Genomic DNA, 14,700 nt, shown 5'->3' on the forward strand with positions numbered 1-14,700 from the left:
CGAAGCATCAACAAAAAATCAATTGACATTTGATTCGGTTTGCGTGGGTAAACGGATCTTATGCAAGAGATTTTCCAACACGTCTTGGCTGAGACATGTGAGAAGTGAGCAAAGATGCGAGCCAACGGAGAGGGGGAAAGGGGAACGAAATAAAAACCCACCCCAAAACTGGAGTCGGATCCCCGCCTCTATCGCTTCCTGCGAGGTTTGACGGTGAGAGGCCAGAACATAAAGAGTCGCCGTCACCTTCAAGAGCGTGTCCCAATCAGATCGTGCGCTAAACGCATCAGACTTGACTATTGCACGGCCGTTGTCAAATTTCATCTGATCTAGGAACGAAGTGGATGGCGCACTCCGTGTGGACCCAGTTCTTCACGATTTGCGGGGGAGGAGCACACTTTGCAATAACTTTATATAGTTCTCCAGGTTTTGGCTGAACATGGCTCTAATGGGGGTCGATTCACCCTGTAGCTCGTGTCTCGAGTTCACACTCGTTACATCACCTACAGACATACATGGCATGTGTTTGTACCAGGCGAAACCCGGTATAACACAAAGTACAGTAGACGTGATCCATACGATCCGTGCCTCGTAGGCAACATTGACATTAAACTATACCGCCGAAACCTATCTTTGCCAGCTTGTCACAGTCGCCGGCGTCCCTTCCCGTCCTGCCCCGCCAGCCCTGAAATACATGGCCAGGTGCTGGCGGAGAGAAAGCCACAGGCAACTGCCTCTTTCTTCTTTACATTCGCATGACGCTTGATAAAAACGTCGTTCTCAGGTCCTTCTCTCATGCTACGCGTACACTGAAATAAACCCCTGAGCAAATTAAACGCCCCAAGGCTGTTAACGATAACGAGTGAGCCCTTCTCGTAAGCCAAGTTCAAGGATACATACACCCGCTGAGGGCGGTATCCCATATATAATAAACAAAAAGGTGACTGAAGCCAAAAAAGCAAGCACCATTTGTTCCTTCCAACGTCTCAAAACTGCAAACCCAAAATGCAAGCAAAGCCGCCCTGAGGACAGCAGGGGTATCAAAGCTTTCTCTCGCGAAAAAAATGGAAGGGGTTTCGTTCGAAGATTATGCGCATCGTGATAAGGTGTAGTTGGCAGCCTCAGATAAGTAGGCTTGCTATTATTATCAAAGCCGGGAGTATCTCACAACTCTGACTGGTATGGTGAGATTAAGCGAAGCCGCTATTGCCGTTGCCAAGGACCATCTGGTCAACGCGTTGGACCAATTCCTTCGTCTCCCGGGCAATCTCGAAAGCGATGGGCGGCAGCGTTTGCGTCCACATCCTCCACTCACGGTCGTTACCTGCCCCAGCGCCCTGGTTACGATCAATTTCCATTCCGCGCTCGCTGGCCTCAAGAAGCCTCTCCCGGCAGGCAGCAAGGCGGCCAATCATGTCACCATTGCCCGATGCCTCGGTTTCGGATATAACCTTGCCGACGACTTCGTTGATACCGTTTATTTCAGAGGTGATCTGATTGATGGACGCGTCGCTTCGGATGGAGCCGACGAGGTTCTGGATGTTCTGGACAAGGATGGCGGTCTGATCCTCGAGATATATCTTGAGTTCTTCAGTTTGGTTGTCTCGGCGCATGCCAAACCCGTTCGAGGGACCCGTCTTGTTCATCCCCATGTTGTAGCCCATGCCATTCATGCCATTCATTCCGTTAGGTCCATTAGGCCCGCGGTTGTAGGTGTCTGCAGACTGGCGGGGCGAATTGATGGGGCTGTAAGCGGAGGAGTCCATGCTGGTTCTGCCGCCGAGGCCCTGGAATGGTGGGGCCTGTCCCAACGGCAGCGGCACAGGAACTGTATCCTGGATTATCGATTCTTGCCGTGATGCAGTCCTAGGGGAAAAGAATCCGGTGGAATCGACAGGAGTAATTGTGCCGTCGTCGTCGTCTTCGAGTTCGCCAGCAGGAGTGGTCCGGATCTTTACGGTTCGTAGGAGGTCGACGATAGCCGCCACAAGGTGGGAGGCGGCGGCGTCAAGTAATGAAACTGGAGAGATGCCAGCTGAAGCAGCATAATTCTTTGAGGAGGTGATGAGGTTGTTGGCGGATGAGGAGATCTTGCCCTTGAGTTTTGAGCGTTGTTGCATTAGGTCCTCATTTGTTTGAGCCGCTTCGTCGATATCCTTAGTAATCCGTCGCACGCTGACGACGACTTGCTTCATAGCGTCAACGACCTTGTCAGGGTCATCCGATCGAGCCCTTTGGAGAAGCTCGTCAATGGCGATCTGGAACTTGGTGACGTGAACATCCTTAACTGCCCCATTATCCTGAGTGAAGCCCCTTTCGCGCACATACTTGCCCGCGTCTTGCTCAACGGTCAATCCGAGTGAAGAGGCACGCATGTCACGAAGTTGTGTCTTGGTGCGCGCATACCGGTTCCGCCACTCGCGAACCTCGCTCTCAAGCTGCTCGATTGTTTTTTCCAGCTCTTCCTGCTTCTGCCAGGTAGAGCCACTCTGTTGTGACAGCAACTTCATCTCGCGAAGGAACTCTCGGGCTTCGCGCCGCGCCTCTTCCGTAACCTGTTGTTGTTCTTGCAGGGACCTGCGCAGCTGCTCATTCTCCCGCTGCAGCTCACGGTCCGCATTGCCGTTGCTGACGTTCGCTGCAGCCATGCTTGACTGCCGCAGTTCCTCCACTTGGTCCCTCAGCTGCCGAGATTCACTTGCATGGTCGTCTCTCATGCGGTCTAGCTCTTGTTTAAGAGAGTCGTTCAGATCTTGGGCTTCCGCCAGTTTGTTCTCCAGATTGAGACGAAGGTCGGCAAATTCCTTCTTCTCCATATTGGCAGCTGTCGATCGTGATCTCTCACTGTCCAGGATGCTATTCATTTCGTCATCCTTCTTCTTCATAACGTCCTCCATGGCATCGAGCTTTTCCCGTAGCTCGCGTACTTGTGATTGGTACTCGTCTAGAAGCTTCTTGTCGGCCTGTAGGGCTGTTAATGTCTCCACTCAATACGAGGTTTAGTTGGGCAAAGATCACCTCTGATGCTACCGCACTCTGCTCCGTAGCCTGGCTCCTCTTACTCGTACGGTTTGTTGCCGTCCGTTCCAGTCCAAAAGCCTCGCCGTCGTCTTCGTTCGGGCTACCGTCGTCATCTTCTTCTACCATGGTACTTTTGTTTGGTACAATCGTGTTGCTCTGGAACTGCTTCTGCATCGGACGGTTGTACTCGCCATTAGGGGGCATGCCTGGCGACGGCGGCACGCCGTAGGGATCGGAAGGGGGTGGTCCCCTCATTGAGCTGGCGTCGGACGGACGTCTCATTCGGCTTTGGCTCCTTGGTGGATAGCCATTTTGACTACCGTTGACGGTTGCCTGTGAGCGGACCGATACGGGGCTACCCACTCTGGGGATATCTCCAGCGGCAAAGCGGGGAAACCTCCTCTCGAGTTCGCAAAATACGTCGGTCGCTAGATCGCGGAATCGTGGGGGACCCAGAGAAGAGAGCTTTTGTCTCGCCTGGTTACGTTTCGGGTGGAAATTGGGTTCTGGTAGTAGATAAGGGGGAGGGTTTTGAGCCCCTGGGCCAGAGGGTCGGCGGCCTAGGGATTGCCTCCGTATCAGTTCGTCGTACACATCGGTACTGAGCTCGAGGAACTGGACAGGCGAAAGTCGCAGCAACTTGTCGCGGGCCTTGTTAGGAGGCGTGGGCCGTCCTCCTTGTCCGCCATTTAGAAAATTCTTCAAGGCAACGTAGTGCTCTCCCAGGATGCCCTCGGCTTGTTCTTCACGAATACTCCTTCCGCTTTCACTCCTCGCATACAAATTGGTACCATTACTGGATCTGCCGACAGACGGCGGCGGTGACGGACCGCCGGCGCTCCGCGGGCCGGGAGGGAAAGAACCATTCATGGCCCCGTTGGAGCCTCCGGAATTCGGGGGTGAAGCGATGTTGCCACGGTTATTTGCGTAGGGGTCTTCGTTGATGGGTTGGTATTTGCCAACAGACCATTCGCTTCCGCCTAGAGAGACAGGTGAGAGAGGCGCATTGCGACCATTCATGATAGACCTCTAGGTGTTTTGTATAAAGATTCGGGCCGCGTGGGAAGCGAGAAGCAGTCGGCACAATAGGGACAAGGTGCGGCGAACAAAGGGAGCGTCGAAGTCGAAGGTCGCAAGTCGGTTAGGGGGCTTCGTACAGTGACCTTTCTTCTTCCTCTTCCTCCTGTAGCGCTACCACCTGACAGAATTCTAATCCAATCAAGTATACGCTCGTACCCAAAACCACTTGTCAAACCCAAAAGCCAACCTAAATGTGTATGTCGCAAAAACTTTTTTTCCCCCTTTCTTTTCCTGTTGCGTCTCGCTTGTCAAAGGTTGAGTCTAAGGCGAGAAGGTCAGTGGTCGAGGTCGGGTTGGAATGTGTCGACGATTGTCGATGTCTCTGTCTCTCGGATGAGGGTCGCGGGGGAGGGGCGTGAGACGAAAGCGAAGACGAGAGGCGAAAGAAAAAAAAAAGGCTTCTTTCAGAATGGCCAGTGGTTGCGACACGGCATGGCAGGGCGGGAAGATGTCGTGTCGAAAAGGAATATTGTGGGAGGGGGGATGCAGGAAAAAGCAAATGCCGCAGAAGAAGCGTGCGTGGAACGAGATGCTGCAGTACAGAGCGACTAGCGTTGCTGCACTCACTGTATGCGGCCAACGTACCTAAAGGACGGACTGGCGTGTTGTACAGATGCAACGCAAGAACAGAGGTGATGATAGAACAACAGCAGAATCCGCGACGAGGTGGTGAGGCATGAAACGTCAAGGTGACCGGCCGGGATGCCACGACCAATAGATGCAGCGATGTGGAAGAAACTGGGGGTTGGAAAGAGGAAAAAAGGGGGGTGGACAGGCGAGTACAGTGGGCTTTTGGGGGGAGATCTGTGCCGCTAAGACGGCTGCACAGAAGCACTCTCGTTGTTGTGGTGTGTGCACGCGCTGTACTGTAAGGTACGCACTGATGCTGTAGTGATTGAAGATGGACGACGAAATGGTGGACTGCTCTGGACACTTGCTAAGATAGCGGATCACTGGTGCTGGAGCGATGGATAGATGGGAAGCGGCCCGGGGAAGGGGGGATGGGGGAAGGAGGAAGGGGCTCAATTGGTAGAATGACCAGGGGGGTAGGGAGGGGAAATGACACTGGAGACACCGGCCGTTGTAGTGTCTTGTACCCTGGAGCCATGAGACAGGCGAACAGTGTTGGGGAATGCACCAATCGGTACATGCAAATTTCCCTTCGTTGGCTACACCCCACTACGATTTTACTCTGATCGCCTCTTTTGGGGGAATACTGGCCAAGTGCCCATGTTATTAAGGCCTTGGATCATAGCGGTTGCCCTCTTCACTGCCACCTTCACTTCCACTTTCTCGGATCGGGGCCTGTACCGTTTTTGGCCGAGCATTTTCTTCATTATTATTCTACTGATTAGTTCTTTTTGAGAGTGGTCAGACATGGCCGAGACGGGTCTGTTTCTTGTTTCCTCCTTCCAACAGAGGGGGTGGTGGTCAGTAGAAGTTGGGCAACAGCAATTCAGCCAAAGTCTGAGAGTGACCTTTGACGTATGCATAAGGTCAAAATGGCATCTGCCGTGACATTGACGGACGACTCCCTAAGAAAGGTAGAAGATCGGGCAAAACAAGGCTAAGGCAGGTGGAGACCGGAACACAAAAAGCCTATCGTAACATGGACAACAAATGGCCCAAGATTGATATACGGACAGCCTAGTCTCTTGGATAATTTCCAGCTTGGAATGATGCAGCGATAGCACCGGTTGGATTCCCGTTCTCTCCCCCTCCCTTCTCTCTGTCTCTGTCTCTCTCTCTCACACCCGTCCCCCCAGTCCAGTTGAAGACGGACTCAGGTAGAAGAAGGGGAGCGAGACAAATCAAAGCAAGACCAACCCTAAGACTCGACACGACTCGACATAGCACGCCGAGACACACGAGACTCGCAGCAAGAGGGGAAAAAAGAATGTGCCAGCAAAGAGATCCTACCCTCATTGATTGATGATTCCATTTTCCATTCTGATCCAAGTACCATCACTGGGCCTGCTTTTGGCGTATAGGTAGTAGTATTGGGACCTGGGTGGAGACCTTATGTTCCTTCCTGATTCACAGGTTCATCCACTATTTGCTGGTACACAGCGGCAATGAATTAGCGCCAGAGTTTGTTCCTCCTGCCATTGGTAATACAGAAGTAGCTCAGCACAGTCCGCATTACTGACTGCCTGCCCATAATACAGCAGGCACGGTACGCAGTCACGGAGCACATAGCACATATTAAGGTAGTAGAAGTTGGGACAGACCTGAATGGGCAAGCAGCTCACCACTTACCCGATCAGGTCGCTTCCTTCCCCTGGTGTCTCAGCTTGACTCTTTTGCTCCTTTCCATTGGGTTTGTTGTACCCGTTCGTTCGTTCAGTCTTCCATCGTTCATCCACCCGTTTGCTCAAACAAGATCTCACAAGTTCATGACCGCAATGCATTTATCCTCCATCTCCCCTTTCCCATCTGCGACGTGCACCCATGTAGCCACCATACCCTTTTCTCTCTTCAATCTTCCAATCCCCTCAGAAGGCACCAGGCCTCCGATCTCTAGAAGCCAAGGTCAAGCCCCCTGATACAATGACCACCCATGCCTGATGGCGCGGCCTCTCCACAATCCATTGGCCCATCTTGCTGGCGCGCGCTAGCAGCAAAATTCAAGAGTGGATTTTCATCAGGGCCTAGCCTGTCACTCGACTGTGGCGGTGTCCGTGGGAGATGGAGATTCGGAGAGACATGGGCATGGGTAAGGGGCACTGGCCATTGGCAGGCATGTCCGGTCCAGCCCAGCAAGCCCCGGCTTACACAGCTTCCAGCTTTTGCAGGCCAGTTGCAACCTGCAGGGATGCCTTTTAAGCATGGTGGGGATGCGATTCTGCCTGTGTCCCTGCGCAAAGGGATGCCACCTGCAGAGTCCAGCACTCAATCGCTCCAAAGGCCATTGGCTTTGCCTCTGCAGATGTTATACCCTGACAAGCTGTCACCAGCTCTCATCGTCCGTCTTGCCTCGCCCGCCCGCCTTATGCATGTGAGCGGTTTTAACGGTCACAAACTCTTGGCCCTGCTTACTTTGTCAACTCCTGTAACTTGCAGACACATGACAGACTCCAATCCCTCGACAACAAGGGAAAACAAGAAAGAAAAAATGATAATGAACCTCGTTTACATCAACACTACGGATACTGAGAAAACAACTTTCACCGAACCCCCTGGCCTTGATATGTAAATGTCATACCCAGATTGGGGTATCCCATGCAAAAAGCTGCTTTGTTGTTGGCACCATGCGACTGGCTTTGTCCAGACAACCGATTCGCAACCCTCGTCAACATTCAAACCCCCCATGCAACGTTTTATTGCATCTGAAATTACGCCTCATCTGGCTCGCCCTGCACTTTCTGTATTGGTCTTTTCAACGCTTCTCTCACCAGAGTCTCGACTCGTCTAGCCCTCCTAGGCCACCGAGCGGGATCCATACACATCATCCAGACCACCCAATCTGACAAGCCATGTTGAAGGCCTCCGCCTGCACCTCTAGCAAGGACTCGTTCGCCTCGGATGCCGACGTCGCCGCTGCGATCGTTCTACCGTCAATGCCCCCCTATGCTTATGTACTGTGTAGTTCGTTTGCGTACCAGCTCGGTTCAAACTTCAAGCAACCCCTGATTTAGTTGCCGTTAGAGTATCTCATGCCGGGCCAATCAACCTCAATCCCGAGCTGGATCCCCTAGGCAGAAAACCCGGCCACAAGCTGCGGCTCCCAGGCTCCCAGACGACGTGACATGTGACATGGCAAGGTACATTCAGACCGTGTCATTCCCTCTGTCATTCGAATCGCACCTTGAGACGGGAATGAAGCCTTGCCATGGCAGCGAACATTCGATGGAAGCCGAGAAAAGAGGGCCACGCCACCATGAACTTATGCGAGGGAACGCGGATACGATCATACGCGGGCCTGCGGCCATCAGAACAAACCCCCACCACTTCAAAACCTACAGGGACTTTCCGGTTCATCCGCCTGCAATTTGCTATTACCGTTCAACCCGTTGCTACTCATTTATCTTTGGCGTGCAGTGAGGAATCACCTTAACGAGAAATGACTTCACACAACTTTAGGCTCCCACGTGAACTGGTTGGACCGTACAAGAACCGGCCTAACGCAATCAAAGCCTGCTCTTCCAACTACCGTGATGCCGTGCTGTGACGCCCTCAAGCTCCAGATAATTTACTCAATATCACCGGGATAAACTCGTGATCTACCGAAAAAGGTCAACTTTCTAAAGACCGGACATGCGCACCGTCATACCCAGCACCAAGCCATTCTAGTCTATTGGATTTTACGCACGACAAATAGACCAAAGAGAAAGGTATGCAACCCAAAGAAGAAAAGATTCAGAGCCGCGTCGCTTTCCCCACATCCACCGGTACCAATACCAACTTTTTTAATCCATTAAGGCTGTGTACGGAATGCAACGGGGAGGGACGTCTTTTCTCGTGGAAAGGAGCCGGAAGGAAACCCCCCAGGCACAAGGTCCGACCACACACACATCAAGCTCGATGAAACTTGCCTCGACTGAGGCTAGCTCGAAACGCGACCATGATAGCTTAAAGGAACCGTCGGCAACCGCAGCCGCGATGGGCCTTTGCCCTTTCTTCTTTTATTCCTGGTTGCACACCAGCCAGACGGTAATTTCACAGTCTCGTAGCAGGTGGAGGTCGAAAGTTGAACTAAGACGTTTCCTGGGACAATCTGATTTTGGTTTAACACGCGAATTATGATTATCATCATACATGGTTCATGTACCCATGAACTCTCTTCATAAGAACCGGAGACCTATACTTCTTCCGAGCCGCATCGCTTCCTCCGCCATGAGTCGTGCAGTCAGGGCTCGCTCGTCTCAAGAAAATGGATGGCGTCCGCAACTCTTACCCGCTCTTCTTATTTCGCCGTTGATAGGGCATGCTGCTTCATCGTTCCGGGGAGTATCCTATTCCACTACGATCCTCGCACGCATATGCTTCTCGTCTGATAGGTTTTCCTTCTCTCTTCCAACTTTCTACCGTAGCGAGCCGGAGTGCTTTAAATATCATAGGTGGATCAGCTAGATTCCTAATCCAGCTTATGTTTCCTGCCTGGCTCCCCTGGTTCGCATCATCCGCCCAATTAGTGATGTATATGAGGGAATTTTACCCGTAATTGTTCTGCAGGTCGCGACGGACGATGTCGGCTTTCACCACTCTAGCCTCTCGGGTTACCCGTATTGGTGATCAGCGGTACCCGCCGGGCCGGGCCCGAAACCCCGCTCCTCTCGTTTCCGTCTGGGTTAGGATGACATCCACCGGTAGTACCCGCGTATTTCCCAGCCTCTGGCTTAGAACCATGCCAGGGTCCAGATAGCAGGCAGATGCGGCCATCGGTCCTGCCACTCAGCGAGGATCTCCGGTACCTTCTCGTCGAAGCTTGCGCGAGCCGATGCGCTGCCAGAGTCGAAGGTCTCCGCGCCGACTGCCTCACGCTCTTTTCTAGCGGCCTCGTTAAGGTGGTCGGCCAGATCCAGAATCGCCTTGCCGCCGACGCTGGCCTCCTCGTGGTTATCCTTGATGTCGACATTGATGACGTGGACTGGCCGGTTCAAGGGGGACCCTCTGTTCATAAGGTCGTCAATCACGGCGTCCCAACAGCGTTCCTCGCACGTGATAACCACGTCCACGATCCCGCCTTCGGTTCCCACGCTGCCGCGGTCATCAGAGTGTTGCAGGCGCGGCATGCCAATCTGCCAGTCCTGCCAGCGCTCGGGACCCCATTTGACATGGCGGTTCCGGTCAACCATGTTGAGGACGCCATTGAGGCGGTAGAGGCGCGGATCCTTCGATTCAAGCTCCTTGAATATGCTGTCATACGAGGTCTTGTTGAAGTGATAAACGTTTGGCTGTGTTATGGACGGGCCCGGGAGGCGGACGAGGGAACCCGTGCCAAAGGAGATTACAGGGTAGTTTGCGTTTGCGAGGCGGAGATGGGAGACCATTGATCTACGATGCGTCCATATGTTAGCATTCACTGTGTTACTGGGATATTTACATCGGCGACTGCTCGCGACTGCGACGGACCACAGCAGGTGCGAGATTAAGGCAAGGCTCTTTACCTGTTCTGGTTGCTTGCGCAGACAGTGCAGAACTTCAGCTTGAAGTCGTCCGGGTTTGATGGCGCTGCACCTTCCCCATTACCGTTGATGGGCGCAGATACGGACGCTGTGGCTGCGGCCTGCGCAGCTCCATTCGAAACTTCCATTGCTGCTTGATGATATTGCTTTGTTCACGAGTGTTGGATGTGAGATGACGATGGTGGGGCCGTAGGATGGATCACACTGCACGAGTGGATCGGGTAAGGCGCGTATGGATGGGAAACGATGTGGGGGCCACACGAGAAGAAGTGCGATAAAAAAAAAAAAAACAAGACGGAAAAAAAAGTGTTAGTCAGGCTTATTCTGTCGTATCGTATCGTCGGGCGTCGTCGTCGTTGTTGTCGTTGTCGTCGTCGAGGGAGCTTCTAGTCTGACTTGAATTAGCTAAAATTCAGACACTTAATGGTTATCAAAGTATGTGATAATTGAGCGCAAGTTTCAGATGTTTGCGTATACGGTATAAATTGTGTCAACATGGGGATTTAGACAGCTCCAATAAATAAGAACTCATCACAGAAAATGCTCGAAAATCATGGTTTGCTCGTCGAGTTTTTTCTTTTGCCTTACCTTTTGGGGGTTGAGTGGACGCGACTAACGCGTCTTTCTAACTTTGATGCTTTTCCCTCCAAATGACCACCAGGATCTATATGCACTCCAGAGACGGACGGCGGTTGGCTTTTGAGAGCTCCGTGTCCTGACTACGAAGTTGTGGTGTTGAAAGGAAGAAAAGGTTTTGCGAGCCTCAATGACGTCCGTTTTTTTAGCAGGAACAAGTGGAGGGCAGCTAGCTCGCTTCCGGCGAAATGTCGGGCCTTGACACAGGTGGAGTTATTCGATACGACCGTGAATACCTTTGGTCAAAGCCCCTGGACAGCTGCCTGAGGCTCAACGATCCCCAAAGTCTTTCAACAACTCACGTGGCTTTGGAAGATTGTCGAGATGATTGGCTGATAGGCGCTCACAGATTCTGAAACGAACGACGCTTGCAAGGGCACCAATCAGTACCAAGTCCAATTGCAGCTGTACGCAGCACGCCAGAAATAGAAACAGCTAACATTTGAAAACCAGCCACAAAGCGAATTGGGAACGTCCGGATGGCGTTTCGCTGGGAGCGGTGCAGCCAAAGAAGGGCCAGACGAGGTCGCTCGACATCTGCCATTAAAGACTAGACTGTTCTTCCTCTAAGAGGTAGGGCTCCTTATCCAAGTAAAAGTCACGCGTGGTAGGGCATATCTACTACGGATACCGGGAGACTTAGGCACGGAGCAGTACTCGACTGAGAAGGCAATGCAGCATTGCATGTCAAAATATATGGACCCTGACAGTCTTGTCCCGAAAGAATTGACGTGCTAGACCTCTCTTGGTAGCTTACAGTCGGCCCATGAATTCTGTTTTACCTTGGCAAGGGAAGTTTGGCAACTTGCAAGGTGTTCTGGGACCTGATCATCGGAGGAATAGCCTATCTTTCGGAAGGTTGAATTTGGTATTTCTGTCCTGGCTGGGTGCTGCGGAGCCCAACACGGTGACGCTCATACTCCCGCTTCGCGCTTCGCGCTAGGCCTGGCTAGGCTCTGGTCTTCAAATGCAATTTTGTCGTCTCCCGTGAATGGGTTCGTGTGAAGATGCGAGAGCAACAGACCTTCGACACTGATGGACTGAGACGCGGGAGATGCAAGCATTTCTCGCCCCTTCTCTGCCCACTTTAACAAAAGCAGTACTACTTATGTGTTATATCCTTCAATAGCCGCTATTCCACACGTGGCTGCCGACTTACTGGTCAGCGAAGCAGAGCTGCAGCCTCAAGGAGTTACGGGAGACCGCCGATCAGCGTTGAAGTTTCACCATGGCCAATTTCCACCTTTTTGGGAATTGGACGACACCTATGCAATTTCCATGCAGAACCATCTGTCGGCTTGTGGGCTGCTCCAAGGATGGCACTGATGGCCGCTGAGAAGCAGCTAAGAAAATAGCGCTCGACTAACGAGTGGATGGCTGTTTGTGCTTCAGGCTGTTCAGTCGAGAGAGGAGGATTACACAGTACACACTATAAGGATCAAGCTCATAGGAAGCAATTATTTTGGCAACATGACAAAGGCGTAGACAGTTGCGTACGAAGTCTTTGGAGGTAGGGCAAACTGTTGATGTGAGCGTAATGTGTATGTGCATGCGTGTTTTCCTACTGCAGAAACTGTAGGCATCAGCGCGGGGTCCATCATCGATCTTGCAAAGCATCAATGAACTGACTCTGCCGCTGACAATCAGTCCCAGTTCAGGACTCAGGGCCGACCAAGCGCCCCAGTAGTTACACAGAAGCTCCCCAGCGACGGTTTGGGCCAGGACAGCGATGCATTCCCAGGTGTACCATGGCATAGTAACAGACGTTAATGGATGGCGACTGGATACCTTCATGATTTGCGCTAGGGACGTCCTCGCTAATCAGCTGTGGGCCGGCCTCTGTCTGACCTTGGTGCGACCTGAACGGGAATCTACGCCGGCTGATGCTGGAGGAGTCAATATCGATTGAGGGCAGCCCGAGTGGACCAAGAATAGCACTGGAAGCCGCCGTTGCCCTGTTCGAGTCTGACAGGCTCCTCTGGGGGCCTATAGAGATTTGGTGCAGCGGATAATGGTCCGCGAAAGGAAACACATGAATTGATCCAGATCCAAGACGCTGACCAGAGCGTTCCGTCATCTAGACTCAGTGGATAATTGGTGCTCTCAGCCCCTGCTTTTCGTCCCGTGTTGGCCGGAAGACCCAGTCTACAGACATAGACATGGACGAATTGAGCCGGAATTTGAATCGGGCTGCGAAATATACCTCGTAGGATCCTGCAAACCTGGCCGGAAAGCACGGGCGGCTCTTTGGACATTGGGGGATTGAGTTCAGACTGAAGGGCTGGTTTCCTCCTTGGTGGACTAAGAGGGGGGGGGGGACAGGAGTAAACATAGCGCGGGCGCCTGTCACCGTGTCAGGTATGCCATATATTGTCGAGCAAAAAGGATCTGAACAAGAAAAGGTCAAGTCAAATGGTTGTCTGCACAAGCCGCGAGACCACATAGCGGGTAAGAGAGGAAGGCTGAGTTCTGCTGCTGTGTTACCCGCTCCTTGTGGCGGAGGTACCGTGTACATAGTATACCTAGGCATGGAAGACACTGATGTTGATGCTGAAGGGATCCCCTTGGGTCGACGATGGGGACGTACGGAGGAAAGGGGTATGGTCAATTCAGACTGATGACGAGCGCAATTAACCAGGTGCAAAGCCGCAGCGGGCCATCCGCCAGTCTACAAGAGGACTGTAGGGAGAGAGAGAGAGAGAGAGAGAGAGAGAGAGAGAGAGAGAGAGAGAGAGAATTCTGAAGCGCAGGAAGAAAGCGGACCTGATGCCCTCGCCCTGGTGTCTTGGCTGGCTGTTGCAGCTGCAAGACAAGATGAGGTACATGAGGCAGAGAAAAGCTGAGAAGTACTCCCCAGGACAGGCAGGGTAAAGGGAAGGCGTGTTCGCACACCCAGATGGGGCTTCCCAGGCAGTACTTGCAGAGCTTCCCTGCAGCGCTGCACAGCATCTGGAGCTGGTACTGTTTTCCTGACAAAGTCTCCAGATATTCTTACCCACGAAAGCAACGGAGGACATTCCTTTCCAGTTCAGATCTGACGGATGGGCCATGGGAGTGAGGCCATGCAGGCAAGTACCCATACCAAAACGAAGGTACTTCCTTTGGCGACTAAACGGGCCAGTGGGTGGAAGTATCCAGTCGAGCCCGCCCCGAGTCCGTCCTACCGATTGCAGCAAAGTCGCCGCTGACTCGGTTCGGTTGCTGCTGCCGCTGTTGCTGCTCCTGCCGCTCCTGCTGCTGCTTCGGGCTGAGAAGAAAGTCGCTGGCTGATGCTGCTGCTGTTTGTAGCTCCTGCTTCTGCTATTGTTCCTTCCTGTGTCGCTGTTTCTGTCGTCGCCGCCCCCATCCCCTCCTTCATCACCTGGGGTGTTCCTACCTTTCTTGAGTTCTACTACAGTATTCGTCCCCTCCTGCTCTCGCACTCACCTCATTTCACCTCCCACCTCCCCTCCCCTCTTCCTCCCTCCTTCCCACCAGCTCCTGCTCCAACCAAATTGCAGCCAGTAGGATCACCGCGCGACGCGCTTAGAAGCAAGGTGCAGTCCAGTGCGTTTTGGGGGTTGAGTTGTCTGTTCGTTCATGTGCTCTTGGGGTCCAGGTACAAGTACTTTGGGATAGCGCATGGGTAAGTTCCATTTTCTGTTGTTTTGTCTACACTTACTTTCCTTCGGGCCCTCCTCTTCCATCCAAACTTTGAGAGTGCCTCCATGTTTATGTCTGCTCACTGACGCCCAGCGCCCTACCACAAGGTTACGACATCAAGGTACATGTACATTCCCCCGCGACCGATACCTGAGGTGGTCCAGTCCTGTTAGTGTGTCGTCTGGTGCGAAAA

General features: G+C 52.7%; 2 protein-coding genes across 2 annotated transcripts; both read right to left on the reverse strand.

Annotated features, from left to right (window-relative positions):
• Positions 1–1,190: 1,190 nt before the first annotated feature.
• CTRU02_209680 (cell polarity protein) lies at positions 1,191–4,041 on the reverse strand (the record flags this gene model as incomplete). The annotated part of the gene is made up of 2 exons (XM_036730257.1): positions 1,191–2,963; positions 3,019–4,041. 2 exons carry the CDS (start codon positions 4,039–4,041, stop codon positions 1,191–1,193), a joined length of 2,796 nt encoding a protein of 931 aa, XP_036577957.1.
• Positions 4,042–9,440: 5,399 nt separating this feature from the next.
• CTRU02_209681 (RNA polymerase II subunit A C-terminal domain phosphatase SSU72) lies at positions 9,441–10,357 on the reverse strand (the record flags this gene model as incomplete). Its single annotated transcript, XM_036730256.1, has 2 exons — positions 9,441–10,098; positions 10,212–10,357. 2 exons carry the CDS (start codon positions 10,355–10,357, stop codon positions 9,441–9,443), a joined length of 804 nt encoding a protein of 267 aa, XP_036577956.1.
• Positions 10,358–14,700: the final 4,343 nt, after the last annotated feature.

This window comes from Colletotrichum truncatum (genome assembly GCF_014235925.2).
Source record: "Colletotrichum truncatum strain CMES1059 chromosome Unknown Contig_0006, whole genome shotgun sequence".
Taxonomy (NCBI): domain Eukaryota; kingdom Fungi; phylum Ascomycota; class Sordariomycetes; order Glomerellales; family Glomerellaceae; genus Colletotrichum; species Colletotrichum truncatum.